This window comes from Sarcophilus harrisii, chromosome 4, assembly GCF_902635505.1.
Source record: "Sarcophilus harrisii chromosome 4, mSarHar1.11, whole genome shotgun sequence".
Classification (NCBI taxonomy): domain Eukaryota; kingdom Metazoa; phylum Chordata; class Mammalia; order Dasyuromorphia; family Dasyuridae; genus Sarcophilus; species Sarcophilus harrisii.
In genome coordinates, this window is record NC_045429.1 from 288,447,530 (window position 1) to 288,470,460 (window position 22,931).

Below are 22,931 nucleotides of genomic sequence, written 5' to 3' on the forward strand. Positions count from 1 at the left end.
AGAACCAGGAGAACATTATACACAATAACAGCAACATTGTATGATGATCAATTAGGATAGAATTAGCTCTTCTCAGCAATACAATGATCCAAGACAATTTCAAAAAAAATTCTTGATTATGGAATCTGAATGCAGATTAAAGAATTAGTATTTTCACTTTTTTTATTGTTTTTTGCTTTTTCTTCCTCATGGTTTTTCCCTTTTATTTTCATTTTCCTTTCACAATATGACATGTAAAACCCATATCATATTGTTTGCTTTCTTGGAGAGAGGATAGGGAAAGAAAAGAGGGAGAAAAAGTTGGAACTGATTTCATCTCTTCCCTGCTCAGAACAGAAAAATGGCAGATTCTGGAAAAGATAAAGGAAAATAAGTACATTAATGAATTGCTGATGAAGTGGTGAACTGGACTACAATTATGGTGGCTATAAAACTGTATATTCCCTTTGATCCAGTAGGACCATTACCATACCCCAAAGAAATCAAAGGAAAAAAAAGGACCTATAAGTACGCAAATATTTATAGCAGCATTTTGGGGGGTTAGTAATTATTCACAGAAGAATAGCTGAACAAGTTGTGACATTTGATTGGGCTGGTGTACGACAATTCCAAAGGATTAATGATTAAAAGTGCTATCCACCTCCACAGAACTGATGAACTCTGCAAACTGAACTATAATTTTTCACTTTATTTTTTGTTGCTTTTTTTGCAATACGAATTATTAATGGAATTATGTTTTATATGATTTCACAAGTATAATTGATATCATATTGTTTGCCTTCTCAATGGGTAAAGGAAAAGTGGGGGAGTGGGAAAAATCTGGAACTCAAAACTTAAAAAGAATGTTAAAAATATTTTTTTCAAAAGTACAGATCCAGTCTCCTCACTTTCAAAATACTCTCAATTAATCCTGATAATTATCAGTCTTTACCTCTTCTGACTTTTGTGGCCTCCCTGAAAAGTCCATCTATAATAGGTGCCTCTACTTTCTCCCCTATTACTCATTTTTAACCCCTTCATTCAGCTTCTGACCTCATCGTTTTGCCAAAACAGTTCTTTTCAAAGATATCAGAGATTTCTTATTGCCAAATTTTATTGCCAGTTCTAAGGCTTCATTATTATTGAATTCTTTGTAGTTTTTGAGTATTGATCACCCTCTTCTCCTTGATACTTTCTTCTAGGTTTTTAGGACACTACTCTCTCTTGATTATCCTAGCTGATTTCTCAATCTTCTTTGCTAAAATTTCATCCAGGTATCTCACAAAGCTCTTCCCCTTCTTTTCTTCCTCCAGACCCTCCATTCAGGTCACACAATAATTGTCTGATGCTAAATTTAACTTGGGTCTTCCTGATACCCTATACCCTATACATAACATCATCTAGCTTCCATTTACTATTATTTTTCTAGTCTACTTAAATCTTATGCCCATATGCTCTTTGATCTAGTGACCTGTAGAGGGCTGGAACTCTGGAGAAGTATACTTGAAACAAGGTGTTAATTCAATGGAATTGATGAGATGATGGTTCTCTAGTTTACTATACTTAGTACTTAGGATGGTGATGTAATGGTTCTCTAGTTCACACATATTCAGTATGCTGTAATGATGTAATTGTACTAAGTTATATAAGGGCTGAAAAGGACTGGAAATATTCATTCCATCTTTGACCAGCCTCATGGTAGCTGCCCTGCCTTTCATCATTTCTCCACTGAGACCAAGGACTTGGGCTGATTCCGAGGTCCTCCAGAAAACTAACCCAAACATTACAGTGGCCCTAACTTCTTTGCTCTTCCTTGAACAAAACACTTGTGTTCCAACTCTGGTCAACTTACTGGTAGCTTCCCATGCCTAGAATGCCTTCTCTCCTCATCTCTGCCTCCTGGCTTTCCTGAAGTCCGAACTAAAACCCTCTCTTCTACAGAAACCCTGTCCCAATTCACTTTCAGTTTTAGTGTCTTCCCTCAGTCGATTATTTCCAGTTTATCCTAAACATGACTTGTTTCTACATAGCTGTTTGCTCCATTAGAATGTGAATTCCTTGAGAGCAGGGACTATATTTTGTCTTTATTTATATTCCCAGGGCTTAGCATAATGCCTGGCACATACTAGAAATTTAATAAATATTTACTGACTCAGTGACTAATTGGCAGAAATTAGGTTACCTCACACCATACACCAACATAAGCTTTAAATGGATACGTGACTTAGACATAAAAGGTAATATGATAAGCAAATTAGAAGTGCAAAGAAGAAATTATCTTTCAAATCTATAGATAAAGAGAAAAATACATGGCTAAACAAGAACTAGGATCACGCAAGATAAAATGGACAAATTTGGATTTGATTATATAAAATTTTAAAAGTTTTATTCAAATAAATCTAATATAGTAAAAATTAAAAGGAAAATAGGTAACTGGGAAGTGAAAAAAATCTTTGCAACAAGTTTCTTTGATAAAGGTCTCATTTTCTAAATATATAAGGAAATGATTCAAATTTATAAAATTTGTCATCACCATAAAGACAAATGGTCAAAGGTAATGAGTGCTCTTTTTTAAAGGAAGAAATCCAAACTAAAAATAATCTTTTGGAAAAGGATATCTAATAATGAGAAATTCAAACACCTTTGAGATTTTATCTCATAGCTATCAGATTGAGAACTGTCAAAAGCCTTATCTTACAAAAGGCCAAGAACTTCCACTGCATCCTGGGCCACCTTGAGTTATTGTGATCTATATTTTGCCACTGGACCAAGATGGTTCTGGAGGAGAAAGTGAGGCTGATGACTTTGCACAGCCCTCCCTCACTTAAATCCAATTTACTTTCATGTCATACTATCACTTCCCTAATGTCATGGTCCTCTTGGAGAAGGAAGGACAAACAACATTGAGCCTGGAATAAATGACAAAAAAGGAAAATTACAAATAGTGAAAAACCTGCAAGAAAACAAATACACTAGAGCATTGTTGGTGGAGCTATGAATTGGTCCAGCCATTCTGGAAAGTAATTTGGAATTATGTTAAGAAAGTCACCAAACTATGTATTCCCTTTAACTCAGCTATAACACTACTAGAACTATATGACAAAGAAATAAAAGAGGAAAAGAAATGATATATACAAAAATAGCAGGTCTTTTCATGGTAACCAAAATTGTAAACATAATTTAGAATTTCCTCATATTGAAGAACAGCTAAACAAATTGTGATATATGACTGTAATAGAATATTTGTACCTTAAAATGATGAAATAGGCTTTTAAAGGGAACTGAGAAGACTAATTTTTTTATAACTTTTATTATTATTTTCAATTCCAAATTTCTCTTTCTCCCTCCCATTAAAATGTTATATCATTATATATATATATATATATATATATATATATATATATATATATATATATATGAAGTCATGCAAAACATTTCTATATTAGAAATGTTCAAAATAAAAATGCAAGAAAATGTGTTTTAATTTGTATGCCGAGTATATCAGTTCTCTATTTGTAAGTAGGTAGCATTTTTTATCTAGACTTTGTTGGAATTGTGGTATATCATTTACTAAATCTTTCACAATAATCTTTACAATAGTGTATATATTAATATTGTTGTTACTCTTGGTTACAATATGCTCCTGGTTCTGTTCACTTTACTTTGCATCAGTTCATATATGGTTGGGAAAACTTTTATGAATTGATTCAGAATGAAATAAGCAAAGCTAGAATAATTTATATGGTGATAAAATTTTAGAAAAATAAAAACTTTGAAAGATCAGAACTCTGATCAACAGAATGATAAACCATGAGTCCAAAGAATAACAAACATGCCCTTAATCATCTGACAGAAAGGTGATAAACTTAAAATACAGAAATATGCATTTTCATCTAGTTAATGTAGAATTTGTTTTATTGAACTATGTAGATAGACATATATATATATATATATATATATATATATATATAGAGAGAGAGAGAGAGAGAGAGAGAGAGAGAGAGAGAGAGACAGAGACAGAGAGACAGAGAGACAGAGACAGAGAGGGGATTTATTTTAGGCTTTTAAAAACTTTGCTTAATGAATATAAGGGGAGGGGAATAGGAGGAGCAAACTAATTTTTTAAAATGTGCTTAATTTGAAAAGTTAAATATATATATATATATATATATATGTGTGTGTGTGTATATATATATATATATATATATATATATATATATAAAGGCCAGAGACTTTTTTTTTCTTAGTTCTCTATTCCACCCCATCCTGCATACTCTTCAAATTGAAGTAGTGTCACAACAAAATCCACTCTGCTCTGTTTCAAAAGCTTCTACTTCTAAGCCCAGGGTGTTTTAGGTGCTGTTTTTTAGATATAACTCTAAATTAATGAAAAGAACACTGAGGCAAGGGTACATGCATGTGTTAAAAACAGAGGTGGTTGTAAAAAATTATCCTGGCATGGGTTCTGTCAATAAAAAGTTATTATAATAAAATAAAATAAAAAAATAAAAACAGAGGTGGTGAGAGCGCTTTGGGGAAGGCAAATATTCTTCATTCTGGTTTCAAGAACAGATCCATGAGGTTCCAGATTCTATTAGGGATCAACGCAAGACACATGGAAAGAGACAAAATTTGGATGGCAGACTGACCATTTGGGATTTCTAGCTTTACCTCTCTAGACTTTGAAGAATTTCCCCTTAGGTCAATACTGGGGCCTCTCTCCTGATTAAGCAAAGATTTTATCATGTTCCCATCAGAAAAGCGCATTCCCTATTTTTCTGGTATGTACAACTTCTCCAATTTATGCTTGCTATTTGCTTTAATAAATGATTTTATTCTCTATTCAATATTGATAATGGTCTGCTTAAAGGTAATTAGCATTTGGTCTGAAAAAACCAAACTGTAAACATAAGCTTAGAGTATCAGTCACCAGTGAAATTAGTAATTTTTGAACCTAAAAACTATGCCCCTAGATTAGCAATATTTAATAGAGTGAATAGATATAGTTCTAGGTTTCTATCATACTATTTCTCAAAGTAGAACAAAGTGGCCAGTCTCATGCTTTCTCCTTCTGCTCCCTGAAAGGCAAGGATCACATTCTCCCTTACAGAAAGGTAGATTAAAATTTCAGAGATATCTATCGGTGCTCCTTCTTGACCTGCCTGTCTTTATTTTCAGACATTCTCTGTGAATACTCACATCTTCTATGAGCAGTACCCCTTACATATAGAATGGTGGGACAAAATATACATTTCAGGAGCTAAAAAATGAAAAGAGTAGAAGAAATGGATGCAATGGTAGCAAACCAATGTGTATAGTGGGAGAAAAGTATAGTTCTAGGTTCAAGGTAAAATATTTCCAATATTTTTGAAGCCAAAGATGTAGAAGTCAAGGACAATATACCTGACCAAAAAAAAAGCTGAGCTTGGGAACAAAGTCCTTTAAGGAATAGCTCCTCTAGAACTACAGTACAGTAGATGGGAGGGAGTTATGAATAGTCGGAGGAGGCTACGGTCCCATTATCTCACTACTGTCTCCTGTTACACAATTCTGGTATAGTTATAGTTTAAACTGTGTCTAGTTCTAGTTAAAACTGCTGATATTTTCCAGCAAGCTTGCTGATGCAGCATAGTTATAATTCTACCTTTCTTGTCCTGGTTAATTTTTAGAAACTCCCTACTTTTTGCTACTGATCCTTCCTCCCTGATTCTACTGTTCCACTTTTGACATGTGAACCATCAAGCTGCCATGACCAACCTTTTGTCTGAAAACTCTATTGGAACCCAGGTTCAAAGGAGCTCTGGGCCTTAGATCAGAAAACACAGCCCACTACTGAATTAGGCTATGATGCTAGAATGCTGACCTGTTAGATGGTTACATATTTTAAAAATCACTCCAAACCATTTATATTGTATACTATTCATCTAAACTCTGCTCTAAATTTTCATGAAACTTTATTACTTCCATGATATTCTGCCCACTTAAATATTTCCTCATCACATAAAAAAAAAAAAAACAAAAAAAAAAACAAAAAAAAAACCAGGTTGTATTTAGCATAGTTATCCAAACTCAGACATTTTAGGAAGATTCAGACATTGTCCTTACATGAAACAATTTCTATAGATTTCATGTGACAGGTCTTAATAACCTCGTATAAACCATATGAACAGTTCTATTCAACATAGTTCTTAGACAATCCAAAAATTAACAATCTTTCTTGATAGCCCAGGTATACTATTGACTCCTGGGTCAAGGTGGCACAGAAGGAAACCTAGGCCAAGGTCAAAGCCAATTCCCTCCTCCCATGTGACTCTTACTGGAAATACACATTTCTCCTAAATGTACTCACTCCAAACTCTTCAGGTTTGATGTATATACTCTTTCTACCAGTCACATCACAATGAGCCAACTGATAAATATCCCTCTTCCATGCTACTATTATTCTGTTTTGTTAAATGTTAGAACATCTACAAGTGTCTCATTTCAATGCACTATGGAACCTAAACCACCAGACTAGCCTGAGCCAATCTTGATGTGGAATAGTATTTTTTAAAAATCCCCACTGTATGAGAAAGTATTTGTGGTTTTAAGTCTCTAGCAGTATGCCCATTTATGAGATCACAGATGCACTATAGTATGAACTGGCAATAGTACCGTAATTTCCAATTATTTAGCACAGATAAAGATCCAGATTATGATATGTAACTGAACAGGTAGCCCCGTCAGTTGGTTATGAGTATCTTGGACAAGAAATGTGCAATGACCTGGTCCCAGAATTCAAAACGAGGAAGAGAATAAACTGAATAGCTTTTCAGTAATTATCCATTATATAAGGCAATGTCCCAAGCTAACTTCCTGACACAAAAATTCATCTTTTCCTCATGAATTTGCAAAGCTGTTACTATATAACCATGAGCTATGATACATCCTAATACTCAAAGTTTCAAAATTGTTATTGGTCAAAAGAACAATGGAAAGATAGATGGTTAGCAACATATTGCAAAGACAATATCAGAAGTGGTATAAAGAATGGCGTCTAGGAAATAAATGTATGATCAGTAAAGGTAGTGAGTCTGGGATGGAAAGACCAAGGGATAACAGATAGACAGCCCTGGATCTATAGTGGTATTTATCCATATAATACAAAATCCTCCAGTAAAATCCTTCACCATGGTATGAATATGGAATTATTGAAGGCAATATCGTTGGTACACAAACTCCAATATGTCCAACAGGTTGTAATCTGTCCTACAAGCTAGTGAATAATAGTCTGTCACCTGAAGACTAGTCTAAGCAAATAAAAACACGGCTAGATGTTTGACCACTTGTTGACATCTTTTTTTGCCCAAAGCACTTCATTAAACTCTACTAGAGTGTGGAGGAAGCTATAATCTAGGTGGGTCCTATAGTACCTGCACAGATAAAATCAGGTGTTCATTGATTAGGCACTTGTATGCCAGGGACTTTGCTACGCAGTGAGAAAGACAAAAACAAAACAATCCCTGCCCTCGAGGATCTTACTTCTCCAGAAGTAAATGAAAATGTAGCACTACTGGGACCTCAGAAATAGCTGTGGGACGTACAGTACTGTGAAATTACTGGTAGGCTCTTAGTCTTCCCAGAGAACGGTAGCACCAGCTCACCGGTTCCACATGAAGTCCATCTTTCAACAGTACTGCTCAGGACTTCGCATACAGTAGTGCTCAGTAAGATATCTGTGATGTGCTTCTGTTGACGTGGATTCTCTCTCCCTCCCTCTCCTTTCTCTGTCTCTGTGTGTGTCTCTCTCCTCCTCCCTTCTCCCCTTTCCCCCTCTCTCCCGATGTCTGAATCCATCTCCTGTCTCTCTCTCCCCCCGTCTCTCTAGCCCAAATCACCTTCTATTTTTTGCTTTTCCCCTCCATCACAACCCTCACAGCGCCTACACCCTGCCCCCCAACGCCTACAAAGCGAAACCCTTTTCCCGCCTTTCTCCCCCCCCCCCCCCACACCTCTCAGAAACCTGAGGCCCCGCAGTTCCCAATTACCCAATCTCTGCATTATTGCTGGCCAAAGTCTCCCAGTTGCTAGGGGCAACAGGGGGGCCCGAGTACAGCAAGGCCCAGTGAAGGGTGTTGTCATGGTTTCCGCTCCTCCTCTTTCCCCTCCACCTTAGGCACCGCCCCGCCCCCGCACCCCTAGGCGCCGGCGCCTACGCAATACGCTGGGGTGGAAGCTAGGCTCCACCTGGAGGAAAGGGGGTGGGGCTGGGGTCCTGTGGCTAAGAGGGAGGGGGAGGGGGCGGGCACCGGGGGGAGGGGGAAATAAGAAAAGGGAAAGAGAGGAAGTGGAGCTGGCCCGTACGGTGGCCGAAGAGGGACGCGCTGTGCCAGAGGCTGCAGGATGGTAGGGAGCGCGAAGCTGGGGGAGGGGAAGCGAGGGGCGTGGGCTACACCCACTGGGACATCTTGGGGGCCAAAGCCCGTAAGGGCGGCGCACGCTTCTTCAACCCCAGAGGTGCCCTCCCCAAATCAGGCTGGCCTACAAGGGGAAGGGGGGTAGGAGAGGAGATCGGAGAGAAAGCGCCGCCGCCCAGGTGGAAGCCCTCTTTTCTTACCCCCCCGCCCCGGTCCGTGGGGACTGCGGGGGGGGGGGATCAGCACGGGGGCGTGGGGGGAGTGTCCCCGGAATGCCTTACAGTCGGACCGTGCGTGGGCGTGGGGCTCCGCCTGGAGGCACCGGGGGACTTGGCCCGAGCTGCGGGCGCCAGTCTGTGGGGATTGGTAGAGGGCGAGGGTCAGTCCCGGGGGGATAACCTCTCTCTCCCCACCCGCCTTTCTAGAAGGGGGAGAGAAAGGCTTCTCGGGGAGGAAGTTTCTGGGTCTCCGGCTCTACGCCCTCGGGAACCCGGTCGCCAGCTCCCCGCGACCGCCCTGCCTTCCTACCCTTCCCCACATCGGACCCTTGCCTTTCGTTCTCCCCGCCCACACTCTCGCCCGGGCACCCACACCCCTACGGTCATTTCCGGTATTGTGACCCTCCTTTGCTGTCCCAGCCCCCCCCCCGCCCCCTCTTGCCCTGCCCATTTCCCCACCCGCACCGAGTTCCTCGCCACCCAGCTCCTCGATTTTCTTCATTACATCCCGATAGCTCTCCCACCCGTCCTGTGCCCTAGTCCGCCGCGTAGTTTGCCACACACTCGCAATGCGTGCTCTCCCGTTCTCCGCCCGCTGGCCCTTTCACCCAGACCCGTGCCGATCCCGTGCAACTCCTGGGTGCTCCATAGCCTACCGAGAAGAGTTCTTTGAAAGGGGGAATTGACCGTTCAGACAGGTGGTGTCGTTGATTCTGGGCTACTTGGAGTAGGAAAGACAGTATCATCTTCTCTCTCTCCACTTTGCTTCTTTCATCCTCCCCACATTTCAGCCAGTATTTGCCGTCCAAGCCAGAAAATTAAATATGTTTTAACCTAACGTTGCTTTTTGTTTCCTAATGAAGAAATTACCCTGTTCAGGTTTCTAGGTGACTGGATGCCTGTTTCTTGAATGGCTTAGGGGAGTCAGCAGTGGGTCTACCCGAGGGAAGATATTAGGAGTGGGAAATTATAGAGAGTAGCTTCTCCAAGGGAAAGAGGGCTGGAGAGAAAAGGGTAAGAGAATATGTCAGTTAAATACCTGAGGGAGAAAGAGAGCTTTGTGAGAGGAGGGGGAAGTGTCTGAATCTAGGAGTAGGCTGGCTAGTTCTAGGACTCCCCAAACTATAAAGAACTTCACTGTGCATCTATCTAGTTCAATTCCCACCTGAAGCAACCCCTTTAGTATTGTGAATTCTAGGAACTTTGCATTGCAGAGGATCAAGATATGCTACTTGCTGCCTCATTTACCTTAAGCCTTAATCTCATTTACTTTAGGCTTCAGTTTCCTTCTCTAAAAGGAAGGGTTGGATCAACTTAATTTAAAACCTGAGGTCCATGAAATTTTTTTTAAATTTGATGACAATTTCTATGTCATTGGTTTGCTTTTTAAACCAATGGAGTTTTTTGGTTTTTTTTTTTGTTTGTTTTTTTTTTTGTATTTAAAAATATTCTTAGGAGGGATCTTTATTCTTGCCCACAATGCCAGGGGTCCAAAAAAGGTTTAAGAACTGCTCAAAGATCCCTTTCCCGTATACAGTTCATTTAGGTTATGGTGTGACTTTCATTAGGGACCTATTTTCTGAAGCAGACCATTTCCCTTTTGGAAAACGCTTTGTGACTTTTTTCCATTATCTTAAGTCAAAATCTGCCTTCCTGAAACTTTCTTTGGAAAGAGTTAAGTCCTAGATACCTGCATATTAGGAGTGGGGAAAATTGGTAGGGGGAGGGGAAGAAACAGGATTTCTTGGGTTAGGAATAGGAAACTTGGAAGCTAGTACACATGGTTTCATTGCTGTGTATCAGACCTCCAAATCTGCAAACACTACTACCACCTCCACCCCACCCCTAGATGCGGTTCATGCTGCTGTTCAGCCGGCAGGGGAAGCTGCGGCTGCAGAAATGGTACCTGGCCATGTCAGACAAGGAGAGGAAAAAGATGGTTCGAGAGCTTATGCAGGTCGTCCTGGCCAGAAAGCCCAAGATGTGCAGCTTCTTGGAGTGGAGAGACCTCAAAGTTGTCTATAAGAGGTGACACCCAATTCTTAAAAATCTTTATTTCATCTCACATTTGCCTGGATCATGCTGAATGGGCATTTGGAAATGTTAACTGTGTGGGAGAGGAGGGGCTGCTTCAGGACTAGGCCCTTATCATTAATAATGGGGAATAGGTCAGGGCTGAGAATAAAGAAGAAATGTCTCCAAATTCAATCTCCTTTCATGACCACACCCTCATTCACAAACTTTTCTCCCCTATATCTCTAAAACCCGACTTCCTACAATATCCTATCCCTGATCAGCAGATTCTTCCCCCTCTTCCAGCCTTATTTAGCAGCCTCATATATATTGCCTCTAAGCCTCCATAGCACACATTCTGTTCCTCCTCCAAGCAAGTAAATAATTCAGTTTCTTACTAAGTCAGACATAGTTGGTCAGTGGGCAAAAAGGAAAATTTATACCTTCCCATGTGTCTGTTCCTAAAATCAAAGGAAGGTATCTGGCAGAACCACTCCTCTAACATTATCTTGAGACCTGTTCCTACAGGGTACCAAATGCACCAGGAAGAAGTGGTATGGGTATGGAGGGAGGAAATAAACTGGGAAAGGAACTAGAATCTTGAGGATCAGAAGCCTGGGACCAAAGGCTGAAACAAGTGCTTGGGACTAGAGGGTTAGAAACCCTGATTCCATTATCCTATTCCCTCAATTGTACAATGTGTTCTTTTCTCCAGATATGCCAGCCTCTACTTCTGCTGTGCCATTGAGGGCCAAGATAATGAGCTCATCACACTGGAACTGATCCACCGATATGTGGAACTCCTGGACAAATATTTTGGCAGTGTAAGTTTCTCCCCAGCTTCACCACCTACCATCTCCCTCTGCTAAAACCAGGGAACCTTTTAGGCTTCCTCCAAGAGAATCAGAAGATGAGTTAAGGGCAATGAGAACAGTAATCCTTTTTATAAAGATAAGCCTATTAGCCATGCCTCCTAATGAGCCCTTGGTGGGAATAGAAAAAGTAGAAATTTACTTAAGTCCCCAAGGTATGGGCATTATGGGCATTAGACTTCAGAATCAGGAAAGACATCTCAGATCTCAGATTTCAGGAGATAGTTTAATGCTATTGACATTAGTAGAAAAAGAACTGATTGGGGAGTTTGATCTAGATTTGAATGCTGTCTGTGCCATATCATGTTTCTGACCTTAGGCAAGTCAACTTGTGATTCAGTTTCTTCATCTGTTAAATGAAGAAATTAGACATGATCCTCAATGGATATTCTGACAATGATCCTCAATATCCATTCTGGAGCCTGTGAACATCAGATAAAGGTTGAGGGGAGAAACTCAGAACTTGAAGGGGACATAAAGAGATTGGTGGTGATGGGTATGGCAAAAGTTGAGTAAAGAAAAGAAAGGAACAGGGATTGTTATGGAATGAAAGGAAGTTAGCTAAAAGAAGGAAAGGTAGGATGAGAAGTCTGGGACAGGAAGGTCATAAAGGTAAGAATACAAAGAAAAGATTTGGGAAAGGGAAACAGGTGGCAATAGGATTGGAAGAATCCATTCTCTGACTCATTTCCTACTCCTCAATCTAGGATGGCATAGTAGGGAAACTGCTGAATTTGGAATCAAAGGACATTAGGTTGAATCTTAGCTCTCCTTACTGCCTTCCATTCCATGGATAAATCATTTAAATTTTGTACATCACTGTTATCCAGAAGAGATTGGATTAGATTATCTCTAAAGCACCTTCTGCCCTAAATTTGTGTTCTTATTATTTAGGTATGTGAACTTGACATCATCTTCAACTTTGAGAAGGCTTACTTCATCTTGGATGAATTTCTAATGGGTGGTGATGTCCAGGATACTTCTAAGAAAAGTGTGCTAAAGGCCATAGAACAAGCAGATCTACTACAGGAGGTATGGAGTGGGAGCAGTGCAGATAAGAATGATGAGGTGGATTTTCTTTTCTGCACCTACCTGCCCCTGGCACTGGCCCTTTCCTGCCATTTTATGGGGATTCTCCAGGGGTTGGAAGAAAGAGAAACCACCCTGTGGTATTTGTTCTGTTCCTCAAATAATTACTCAGATCAACTTTAGGCCCAGGAGTCCAAAAGCAAGATCTTAAAGGGGATATAGAAATCCCAAATGTTTATATTTCCAATTTTTGTACCTTCTGTCCTTGAGGACTTTTGAGGAGGAAGTGATATGAAGGGAAGAGGGAATGTGACCCTGATTCTCTCCTTTTATCTTTTTCATACATCCTCAGTGTAGCTTCTGGTCCCCAGGATGTTAAGTTTGTGAACAGTAAAAAGGGTATGTAGGCTAGGGTCAAAGGAGATTAGTTATTGGTTTTTCTGTTTACTGAGGCCACCAGCCCCCTCTGTGCCACTGCCGCCCAGCCTTCTGGTGCAGGAAGATGAGTCACCAGAATCCGCAGTGATGAGCAAAGCTCACTGGGAGGGAGGGGATTGGGGAGGTGGGGGAGGAAGGGGGCGCTGCCTCAGCTCTTTGGTGGGAGGAAAGGCAAGAACTAAACTGCCTCATACAGTGAGTGTCCAGCTTCTCTATTCGTTTGTCCTCTACCCAGTCCTTTTACACTCCCATTTGCCCATAATTCCCCTTAAGGGATCTGGCAGCCTGGCCTGCAATACTATGAACACCTTACTAGTCTTTAACCATCTCATCTAAACCTCCACTCTCCCCTGAAATTTGGTTCTCCTGTCACTTAACTTATGGTGTCATAGACCTAAAGCCTTGGGACCTGAAAGGCCATCTAGTATAATCCCTTCATTTTTACAGAGGAAGAAACTGGGCCAGAGAGCTTAAGGGGGTGGGCCCAAGGTCATCCAGGTAGTAAGTAAAAGAGGCAAGAGCTGAGCACTGATCCTCAGATTCCAGGGCAAGTGTTTGTGCTCTCTCATTTTACTTCCCTACTATCTGTGCCCCCCAGGCTTATTGTACTTATTTTTTTTTAATGTTCTTGGCTTTGAGGTTTTTAGGGGGTGATGGGCACACTTCTACATAGTGTGCTGTGGGTGGGAATTAATGAGGACTGGGGAGCTTCCTTATGGGAAGCTCTTAGCTGTCCTAGTCTTGGCCTCACATTCATTCTCTCTCTCTCTCTCTCTCTCTCTCTCTCTCTCTCTCTCTCTCTCTTTCTCTCTCTGTCTCTCTCTGTCTCTCTCTCTTCTCTCTCTCTCTCTCTCTTTCTCTCTGTCTGTCTCTCCCCTCCCTTTCTCCCTCATTTCTTCTTTTTGATTTTCTCCCCAATTTTTGTCTCCCAATCTTCCTCCTTTTCACTGTTTTTTTTTTTTTTGTCCCTCTTTTACTTCATCTCGTCTCCATTCCTATTTCTTATCCCCCCTTTTTTTCTGTCACTCCATTTCTTCTTCATCCTATCTCTAACTTCTTTAGGAAGATGAGTCACCTCGAAGTGTCCTGGAGGAGATGGGTTTGGCATAGCTTCCCACCCCAATGGGAGATGCAATGCAGGGTTGCCATGCCTTGGCAGGCATGGTTGGTTGCTTCAAAGTCCACACATGTTCAGATCCCCTTTCCCTGTGGAATACCCTTCCTTTGCTCTCAGTTTTCTTTTGGAGAGAGCTGTGGGCTGGAATCCTTCAAACATTCCTTCTTTCTCTGACTTTTATTACTTCCTGTTCTTCACTTTTTCCAGTTGAAGTTTGAGAAATTTGATGGGTAGAGAAGGAGTATGAACAAGAAGAGAGGTGTAATAATGTCTCTCGGTCTCTCTTTCTCCCTCTTTCCCCCTCCCTCTTCTCCCCCCCCCCCATTCTAAGAACTTTGTTCAGTTCTCCCAAATCTTATTCCATTCTCACATACACTGTAAATATATAAATATGTCAGGTTAAAAGAAAATTGTTTTCAGCCCTCCAGTTACCCAAAGAAAAATAAGCATATCTCCATTTCCTCCCCCTCCCTACTCCAATCAGCCAGGCCTTTATCTTTTCCTGGGAAAAGGAATTGTTAGTATATTAAAGAGGGGTGTCTCCTTATATTTCAAACCCCTGACCCTTTTAGGGTGGGTTTGAACTGTAGGGAAGAGCATAAGCTAATTTTTTAAATCTTAGGACTGAGGGAAGGGATCCAGGAAGGCTTGGGCCTGTTGAGAACTTAGTGGAACCCCAAAAGGAGTTTAGGGGGAGGGAGGGGAAAAGGGTGTTTTATCTGTCGCTGTTTTCTTTTTCTCCTGAAATAAAAGGAATATCATTTCTGGACTTTCTGCTTATGGTATAAGTAACACTTCTAAGGTTCACAAAAAGATTTTCCTCACAAGAGAATAATGCAAGTATAACTAAGAACTTGTCTGAGGTCATGCAGAAATTGTATGGCTTTGGAACCCGAGTCTCTAGTCCAGTTTTCTTATTGTTGGTTTTCCTGTCCCCTCCACCAACTTCCCATTGGGGAGGAGAAAAACCTCTGGAAGGGGTTTCCTTATTTCAAGAGTCTTATCTTGTAGGAAGAAAGCTAAAGTGCCTTTAGCCCAGGTTTGGACTTGTAGGTGCTAAGGTCTTCCAAGAACATACTTTTTTTGCCCCCTCCCCGTCACACCAGAGATTTCCCCTCCAGTCTATGAAGCCTCTGCCCTGGTGGGAGTAGAAAAGGAAAATTAACTTACAACCTCCAAGAAAAGATTAAGGTTAGGATGAGTTAAGGTGCTAAAATATAATTTAATTGACCCTTGATGAAATTGCCTCCTCTGCCTCCATAGGATGGAAAAGAAAGAAATGTCCAATGAGAGAATAGGAAGGTAGGTGTTTGATATTTCCATATCTTTTTGAGAGGAAGTGGGTGGGGGATGGTAAATAAAAGAGAAAAAGTCCTAATAAAATAGTCACTTTTATTTCTTAGCAAAACTATTTTCCCCATGAGGAATATTTACAGCAGAGAAGGGAAGAAAGAGGTTGAGTTGTCTCAGTTTGGGCAGAGTGGATCGAGGTCCTAGGAAAACCCTGGGGTCTGGGGCGGCTGCGATTCACAGCATACACAACTGGTATGGTTTATTATTTTTTTGCTTTTTTTTTTTTTTTTTTTTTTTTTTTTTTTTTTTTTTTTTTTTTTTTTTTTTTTTTGCTTTTTATTATTGTTCACCGTTGGGAAAATTGGAAGAGGAATAGGGTGGCTTAGGGAAAGGGACCAGGGACCCGAGGGGAAGACGAGAGTAGAACTAATCTGTACAGTCCAGTTTCAGTTGCTCCTTTGATACATCACTTGTGGCTGGAGTTAGAAGGACACGGGGGAGTTTTCCGTACTCTCGAGTTTGAAGACTCGTGCTCCTTTCCTCTTAAGATTTCTTGGTATTTTCTCCCCTACTTTTAGCCTCATTGATTCTACTACAAGTGTGGGGTACTTGTCTCCCACCGAAGATGGTTAAAGGGAAGGGGGTATATTGGGTGGGACCAGGTTAGCTGAGACAAGAGGGGTGGGACTTCCCCCGCCCCCGCAAAAAAAGGTAGGGAACTGCATGCAGAACACTAAACAGCAACACCAGAGGGAGGCTTAGGGAGGTTCGCATAGGGGAAGAGACCATCACTTATGGAAATCGGAGTCACGGGAACAGGCTGGGGCGTCTGAGCAGCACGTGCTCAATATAATTCTCCAGCTCCTCCTCCTCCTGCTGCTGCTTCTCTTCTTCCTCTTCATCCCGACGCCCTTGTGGGCCAAGGCCGAAGTGATACCGCGACCCCTCTGCGGGCTGTGCGTGGTAGTGGTGGTGGCGGGTTGGGGAAGAGAAAGGTGGAAGGAGTGTCCCAAGGAGGAAAGGGAATTGGGGTCGGGGTATCATCCCTCCCAGGGTGGGATACCTATTCCAACCCTGATCTCATCCTGGGGGAAGAGGGGTGGGGGGTTTGGAAAAAAATGAGTAGGGGGGGGTAGGGGGAGGGGGGAGGGGATTTTTTCCCGCTTTCCCCTTTCCCCCTTTAATGATTGAAGTGTTTTGTGGAGGTGGGTTTAGAGATGAAAGGGGTTTAATTGTTGCGGGTTCATTCTTCCTATTTTTCCCCTTTTTACCGTTTTTTTGATGGTGTTCCTTTGGGAGCCTTGTCCCTCCCCAGTTTTGTCCTCCTCTGAAATAGTAATGATTTGCCGCCCCTTCGACCTTAGCCTGTCTCAGGTCCTTTCTCCCTGTCGCCTCCTCCCCGCCTCGTATCTCACCCTCTTCCTCCTCCTCCCTCTCCCTTTCTCTCTCCTCCTCCCCTTCCCCCTGAAGTCCGCTGTCCCCCACACCTCGCTCCAGGCCGCCGCCGCCTTGAAGCAGGTACTGAAGCAGCAAATCAGAGGCAAGATCAGCCAATCTTTCCTCTTGGGCTGCCGCTTGTCGTGTAGCCTCAGCCTGCCGCCTACCTGCCTCTACCTGGGCCAAGCCCCGCTGTAGAAGGCGCCCTCCACCTGGAAGCCTATTCATGGCTGCGCTTTCTGGGCGGCGCATTTTGGAGAAAGGTGCACTCTCGATCTGGCGCACCTTATAGAGAGAGGCGATATTTTCTCCCTGGCGTGTTTTTAGAATAGGCTCACTCTCACCCTGTCGCACCTCAGGAAGAGACACTCCCTCAAGTAATTGCTCCTGAAAGCGGTGAGGAAATGGGGGTGGGTGAGGGACACGCGCCTGAAACTCTCCCCAAGAAGCCCTCCATACGCGCTCAGGTCCTGGACTCTCCAGGTTGACTCGGGTTAATGTGTGGGTATGTGTTTCCGCCTCAGCCGCAGCAGCCTCTGGCTCTCGCTTAGCATTCCCTGGACTGAAAGAGCGTAATTCCTGGAGCAGGGATTCAAGTGCCTCCAGTTCCTCAGAAGGATCTGAACTCTCCGAGCTGCGTTCTTCTGAGTTACGAGAAAGCGTCGGGGGTACCCCTATTTCTGGGGCCGGGCGACTGTGAGTCTGGCTACGCACAGTTTCTGTTAGCAAAGCCTCTGCTTGCTGCTGCTGCTGCGGCGGCGGCTGCGGCTGCTGCAAGACCCCTGGAGCCGGGGGCGAGGCAGAATGATCCAGCGCTTGTAACAAGACCGCGGCCAGCGCCCGTGGATCTACCCCCTGGAATAGATCTTCCTCTTCCTCAGACTCATGTTTTGGACTTCTCTGTTCCCTTATCTCTGGATCTAGGCTTTCTCTTTCCTCTGGCTTCCTTTCTGCAGCTGCCAAGTTTTCGTGTTCAGATATGGGAAGCGACGCGCGTCTGGGGCGTGCTTAAGACTGTCCATCAAGCAAGAAGGCAGAAGAGGCGGAGGGGCGCGTAAATCCATATTGAACTGGGGAAAGAATGATTTCCACTCTATAGAAAAGAAAAATAAAGGGGGGGGGGAAGGGAAAGGCAAGTGAAACGAGAGAAGCTGTCAGGGCTTCAGTATGTCTGCTCCTTAAATTCCCTTCACGACCTCAAAATCTAGCGTTTCTCTAGGAGCTACCCTTGAAGTGCTATCCACTCCTATTATCTCGACTTCTCTCAAACCCAGAAGTGTCAAGACACGGACCCTGGGAGAAAATGGAGATATTATAATCTATGGAGTCCTAAAACCGGAGGGGAACGCCTGGCAACGCTCACGTCTGTGTTTCCCCCACCTCCACTTCGCCCCCGCTCCTTCTCGGAGCTATCTTCCTGTCACCGCCCACGTTGCTTCAAGGCTGAGAAAAAAATATCTGCTCCCCACGGGACTCTCCAGATCGAGCGTAGGCGGCTCTATCTGGGAAAAGGGGGAGATATCATCCTCTCTTCTATCTTCTTAAGGTCCCCTTGGCGCTACCCCTTCCCCCAAACTAGAGGAGATATCCTTTCAGCATATAGCCAAATTGGGGGGGGGGGAGGGATAAGGGAGTGGACAGAATGACAGAATAGTATTTACCAGCTAGGATTCGAGGAATGGGAAGGGTCGGGATTTTGAGGTAGGAGATGCTCCGAGTTTCGGTCCCTGAGCTGCGTTCGACTGTCGCCTCGGTCAGTTTCCAGCTGGTCTCTCTTCGCGTGGTCGATTCTCCGTCTCTCCCGCTAGCTTGCTTCCCCAAGCTTCAGCACGCTGGACAGCGCCCGCCCCGCCTCTTTATAAAGAGGAGCCAGTAGATCACATGGGGGGGTCTTCTCCGCCCGATTGACGTCAATGTTCATTCATGGGGAAGCGGGGTGAGTGGTGGAGGAGCCCTAATTGCGGCCGGTGATTGGAAGATTCTTCTCCTCCTCCCTATTATGAGCCTGCGCATTGAAGAGTGAGGACTAACTGGCACTCTAGAGCCTAACGCCGGGGAAATGAATGAATGAATAAATGAAGCGAACACGGGGTTGGAGGAGGAGGGCAGTGAATGAATGAAGGAGAATGAGAAGAGAGGGAGGGAAAGGGTGGATGGAAGGAAAGAGGGAGGGCATGGGTGGATGGAAGAAAAGAAAAAAAGGAAGGAATAGAGGAAAGGAGGAAAAAGGAAGAAAGAAAAGAAGGAAGGAAGGAAAATAGGGAGGAACAGGGAGTGAATGTAAGCCATAGTTGCCGCAAAGATCAATCTGTAGATTAAATTGGAATAGGGTTTTAGAGCTTGACGGAAAAAGCGGAAAGCGGTAGGACACGAAATCAAGGCAGGAAGAATGCTTCCTAAAAGCTCCCAGTTGCTTATGGCACACACGTTATGAATGAAGGAAAGATAGATTTCTGTGCATGTGTTTGTGGATTCAAGTGCTGAGCGTGTCTGAGTGTGAATGAATGACGCTGCGTGTACCTGGGTCTATGGTTAGTGATTGGGGGAGAGAAGGGTGTGTGTGTGTGTGTGTTTGTGTTAGGAGAAAGGGGAAGGGGACTGAGTGGGCACATTTGAAAGAGTAGATCATGTGGTTCTATTTGTTCTTGCCAGTGGGTAGGGAAAGTGTGTCCTTTTGCCTTTTCTATTCACTATCCCCACCCCCACTAGCCCATCAGACTGCTGCCCCCATAGTCCTAGTGCCCCCGCCTCCTCTGTTCTTTCATCCAACCCCCATCTCCACCACCATACCATTCCTTTCTTGCAGGAAGGAAAGGACGTTTGGAGGGCGAGTCTATAAGGGGAGGGGGTTATGAAGATAGGCTAGGGAATTTAGTTCTTGCTTTTCCAAATTCTTGAAAGCAACGGTTTGACTTCAGAAAACCCCTAAGTGACAAGGACCATACCTTCCCCATTGCTTCCTTCCTTTACCCCCAAGTCCTTGTCCTGAGCCGCCAGGACAAGGGGGGCTGTCCTGGGGGGCTCAGGGCGGCTGGAGGTTCCGGCTGGGGAGGGGAGGGGGACGATGACGCACAGATTGCGCAAAGAGAATCCATCAGCAAGCCGGGTCCGGTGAAGAGAGACCGGCCGTGGGCGGAGGGAGTGGGGTGGGGTAGGGTGGGGGAACGGAAGCTGGGTATAGGGGAAGGGGGAGACGGAGGGAGGTGTGCTGCGTCTACAGGAATGATGTTGAGGTAGGGTAGAGGGCGTTGCTTGGAGGGGAAAGAAGTGGGGGCTTGGACAGCAAGAGAGTGACTAGACTTACACAGACACTTTATGAGATGCAGACACAGAGATACATATATACACAAAGCTGTGTCTCTGATTATCTCGCTGTTTCTGTGATTTTCGAGCTTTCTGTTTCTCTGACTCTCTCAAATATACTTTTATAGTATTTTTCTCCTTCCATTCCCATCTTCTTTCCTTAATTTTTTTTAAACATTATTTCACTTCCTCCCCCAGTTCTTCTACCCCCACCCCAACCCCCACTCCTTCACACACATACTCACGTGCTTTCTCTCCAAAGCCACCAGTGGCTTGTCAGCTCCATCAGGCAGCTTTATTTTCCCAGAAAGAAATGTCCATAAACTGGGGGAAGAGGGGGGGAAATGAAGAGGGAGAAAGAGAGAGAGTGAGAGAGAGAGAGAGAGAGAAATGGGGGAAATGAGATGAAGAGTGGAAATGTGTGAAGGAATAATAGGGAGAGCTTGGAGAAGGAGTAGGAAAGATGACCCTCTACCGACTTCTAAATTTCTTCTTTCACCCCACTTTCCTCTGTCTAGGACCTCTTTGATCTATTCTATTCTGCTCTTCTTACTGATCCGTTAATAGGTTTGATGAAGTGAGAGGAGAGAGTCACATTACCTTCCTGAAGAAAATGAATCAGATATGGCAAAGACCTTTATGGATGGGGGATGGTAAATGGGTGGGGTTGGTTGGGAGAACCGAAAGAGACAGATAGACATCGACAGAAATGGAGAATGAAAAGAGACAGAAAGATACATTATATAAAGGAGGGGAAAAGGAGAAAGGGAGAAAAACCAGTGCATTTCTGTTCTCAGTATTAGAAGGCTAGCTAGATGCTGCTGTGATTCTAGGCATATGGAGTTCTGTTTGTGGGAGTATTTCTTCAAAGCTGTATGCATTGGTATATGCTTCCATTTCTGTATCTGTACATTCAGATGTGTCTGTGTTTCTAGATATTTTTGTATATGTTTGGATCCCGTATCTGCTAATTTCTAGGCATCTAGGGTTTTGTATGTGTTAATGGCAATGCATGTGTTGTATATGTATAATCATTCTTCTTGCTACATGTTTTCATCCTTTGTCTACATGCCTACCCAAGGTGGATACTAAATCAATACGTGTTGAATGAACATATGAATGAACTGAATGCCTGAGTAAATGAATGCATGCCTTCCTGGTTTTCTGTATCTGTGTAGACATCTATTATGAGTATCTTTTCGTATATCTTCTATGTCATAATCTCCCTAGGTTATCTCTATTTCTCTGGTCTATAAGTTTTTATACTCCTTTTTATAATACCTTACTCCCTTTCATGATCCCCCTCTTCTTGCCCCACAACAAATTTGCCCTTCTTCCCTCTCTTCCTCTTTCATTCCTACCCCATTACTCAGTCCAAAGTGGTAGGGAGTTACCAAGAATACTTTTTCATGCTGGAAAATGAGGGCTCTGGGTGGTAAGGTTGGGGTGGGGGGAGAATTAGGACTAAAAGGGTCTACTTTATTATTTTTGATCTGTGATAGGTAACTGGAGTGGAGGTGGAAAGGAATGAGGCTGGAGGAAATACATCCTTTCTTGTCTCTTAAGACATATATATCCCTGTCAGTTCCCTTTTAATTTACTTTCTCTCACCCGGCTCCACCTGGTGCCCTTCACACCTTGCTGTCTTTAACTATCATTGGAGGAGGAATAGGTTGGGATGAACGTGAGATGGGGCAAGCCCTGGGGATGTGGGAGGTGGGTCAGGGAAAAGACACAGGAATAGAAAGCTAAAGAAATACAGAGAAAAAGAGACTGAGGTAGAGAGACATTTGGGGGTATAGATGTAGTCTTTCTCTGTTAGTAATAGTCTCTATCTTTTTTTTTTTTTTTTAACTTCCTCTAAGTCTCATTCTCTCTATAGGAAGGTAGAAGGATAGAGTAGGACTTTAGAGGTAGAATAGGCAGAATATGATCAAAGCTTGAGAGTGGAAAGACCAATGAATTCCTAAACTGTGCCCTTGGTTTAGGAGAAGGGGGGTTTCGGTCCAGTGACTCCATATCCCCTTCCCTTCCCTCCCGCCCTCCCCCAACCGGTGACTCACCTCTGCAGCCTCTCAGTGCGTCAGCAAGGGGTGGGGGGTGGGGGACGGGGGGCGGGGGGGGTTGCTGAGGGGGAAGAAATAGGGGTCTGGACTTCAGAAAGGATATTTAGAAGGGTGATGGAGGGCATTCTGAAAATCCCACCATTGCCCTATCGGCATCCCAATCCCCAACCCAGTAAGGGGTGGGGGTCTTGAAAAGACTTGGGAAGAGGTTGGGGGAATGCTAAGACAACAGAAGCATAAGATAAGCTTCTGGATTTAATGACCTGTCTTCTTAGTCCCCATCTTTGGGGTCTTAGCCACCAATGGAGGGGGAGGGGAGTCCTGAGAGACTAGGGAGGGCGAGACCGACGCAGAGATGAGTCACCAAGAATGGGAGTGAAAAAGACAGAGATAAAGAGAGACACAGAGACAGAGACATGCAAAGAGACAGCTCACAGAGACTTCTAGAAAGCACATATAAATACCCCTACTGAAAGGTAGGAGCAAACTGAGGGGGGGACCCAAGAATTTGTGCATCCTTAATTTTCTAGTCCCCCCCATTTCCATTTTCCCCTCTTCCTCCCTTTTTTTCTTCCCTTCTCTTTCTCTCTCCCCTCTCCCTGTACCTCACCATCTCTCTCTCTCTCTCTCTCTCTCTCTCTCTCACACACACACACACATACACACACGCAAAAGCAATAGAACACACTTACACACTACAACACTACACATACACTCATATACATGTAAGTTTATATGTACATATAACACATAAAATATGCACCTAAAGT

The 22,931-nt window shown here is 43.4% G+C and overlaps 2 protein-coding genes and 1 long non-coding RNA gene across 7 annotated transcripts in view; 1 reads left to right on the forward strand and 2 right to left on the reverse strand.

The window, feature by feature from the left end:
* The window catches only part of LOC105750429, a 49,657-nt gene extending 41,425 nt beyond the window's left edge, over positions 1–8,232 (reverse strand). The window contains exon 1 of one of the 2 annotated variants that reach the window (XR_004233736.1): positions 7,623–7,822. This is a non-coding gene — a long non-coding RNA (uncharacterized LOC105750429). Of the gene's footprint in view, positions 1–7,622; positions 7,823–8,006 lie in introns of those variants that run through there. The other variant, XR_004233735.1, reaches the window with a different exon arrangement.
* Positions 7,598–14,831, forward strand: AP1S1 (adaptor related protein complex 1 subunit sigma 1). Of its 4 annotated transcripts, none has more exons than XM_031965359.1 (5): positions 7,598–7,685; positions 10,443–10,621; positions 11,322–11,430; positions 12,373–12,510; positions 13,006–13,669. In XM_031965359.1, exons 2-5 carry the CDS (start codon positions 10,443–10,445, stop codon positions 13,279–13,281), a joined length of 702 nt encoding a protein of 233 aa, XP_031821219.1. In that variant the 5' UTR covers positions 7,598–7,685; the 3' UTR covers positions 13,282–13,669. The 4 variants fall into 4 exon arrangements, with proteins under 4 accessions (XP_031821219.1, XP_031821221.1, XP_031821222.1 ...); XM_031965361.1 differs by lacking the exons at positions 7,598–7,685; positions 13,006–13,669 and adding exons at positions 8,262–8,364; positions 14,008–14,831; XM_031965362.1 differs by lacking the exon at positions 7,598–7,685 and adding an exon at positions 8,302–8,364 and having other exon boundaries at positions 13,006–13,670.
* A 603-nt stretch (positions 14,832–15,434) lies between these two features.
* VGF (VGF nerve growth factor inducible) lies at positions 15,435–17,856 on the reverse strand. The gene is made up of 3 exons (XM_031968633.1): positions 17,847–17,856; positions 16,715–17,799; positions 15,435–16,429 (listed from the first exon to the last, which is right to left on the reverse strand). Exons 1-3 carry the CDS (start codon positions 17,854–17,856, stop codon positions 16,163–16,165), a joined length of 1,362 nt encoding a protein of 453 aa, XP_031824493.1. The 3' UTR covers positions 15,435–16,162.
* Positions 17,857–22,931: the final 5,075 nt, after the last annotated feature.

Bases quoted from the DNA above. Each gene is read 5' to 3' on its own strand.
- AP1S1 (XM_031965362.1), top strand. The intron at 11,431-12,372 runs GTAAGTTTCTCC...CTTATTATTTAG, and splicing joins TGGACAAATATTTTGGCAGT to GTATGTGAACTTGACATCAT. The intron at 12,511-13,005 runs GTATGGAGTGGG...CTTCTGGTGCAG, and splicing joins AAGCAGATCTACTACAGGAG to GAAGATGAGTCACCAGAATC.
- VGF (XM_031968633.1), bottom strand. The intron at 16,430-16,714 runs GTCGAAGGGGCG...GGATGAGATCAG, and splicing joins AGGACCTGAGACAGGCTAAG to GGTTGGAATAGGTATCCCAC.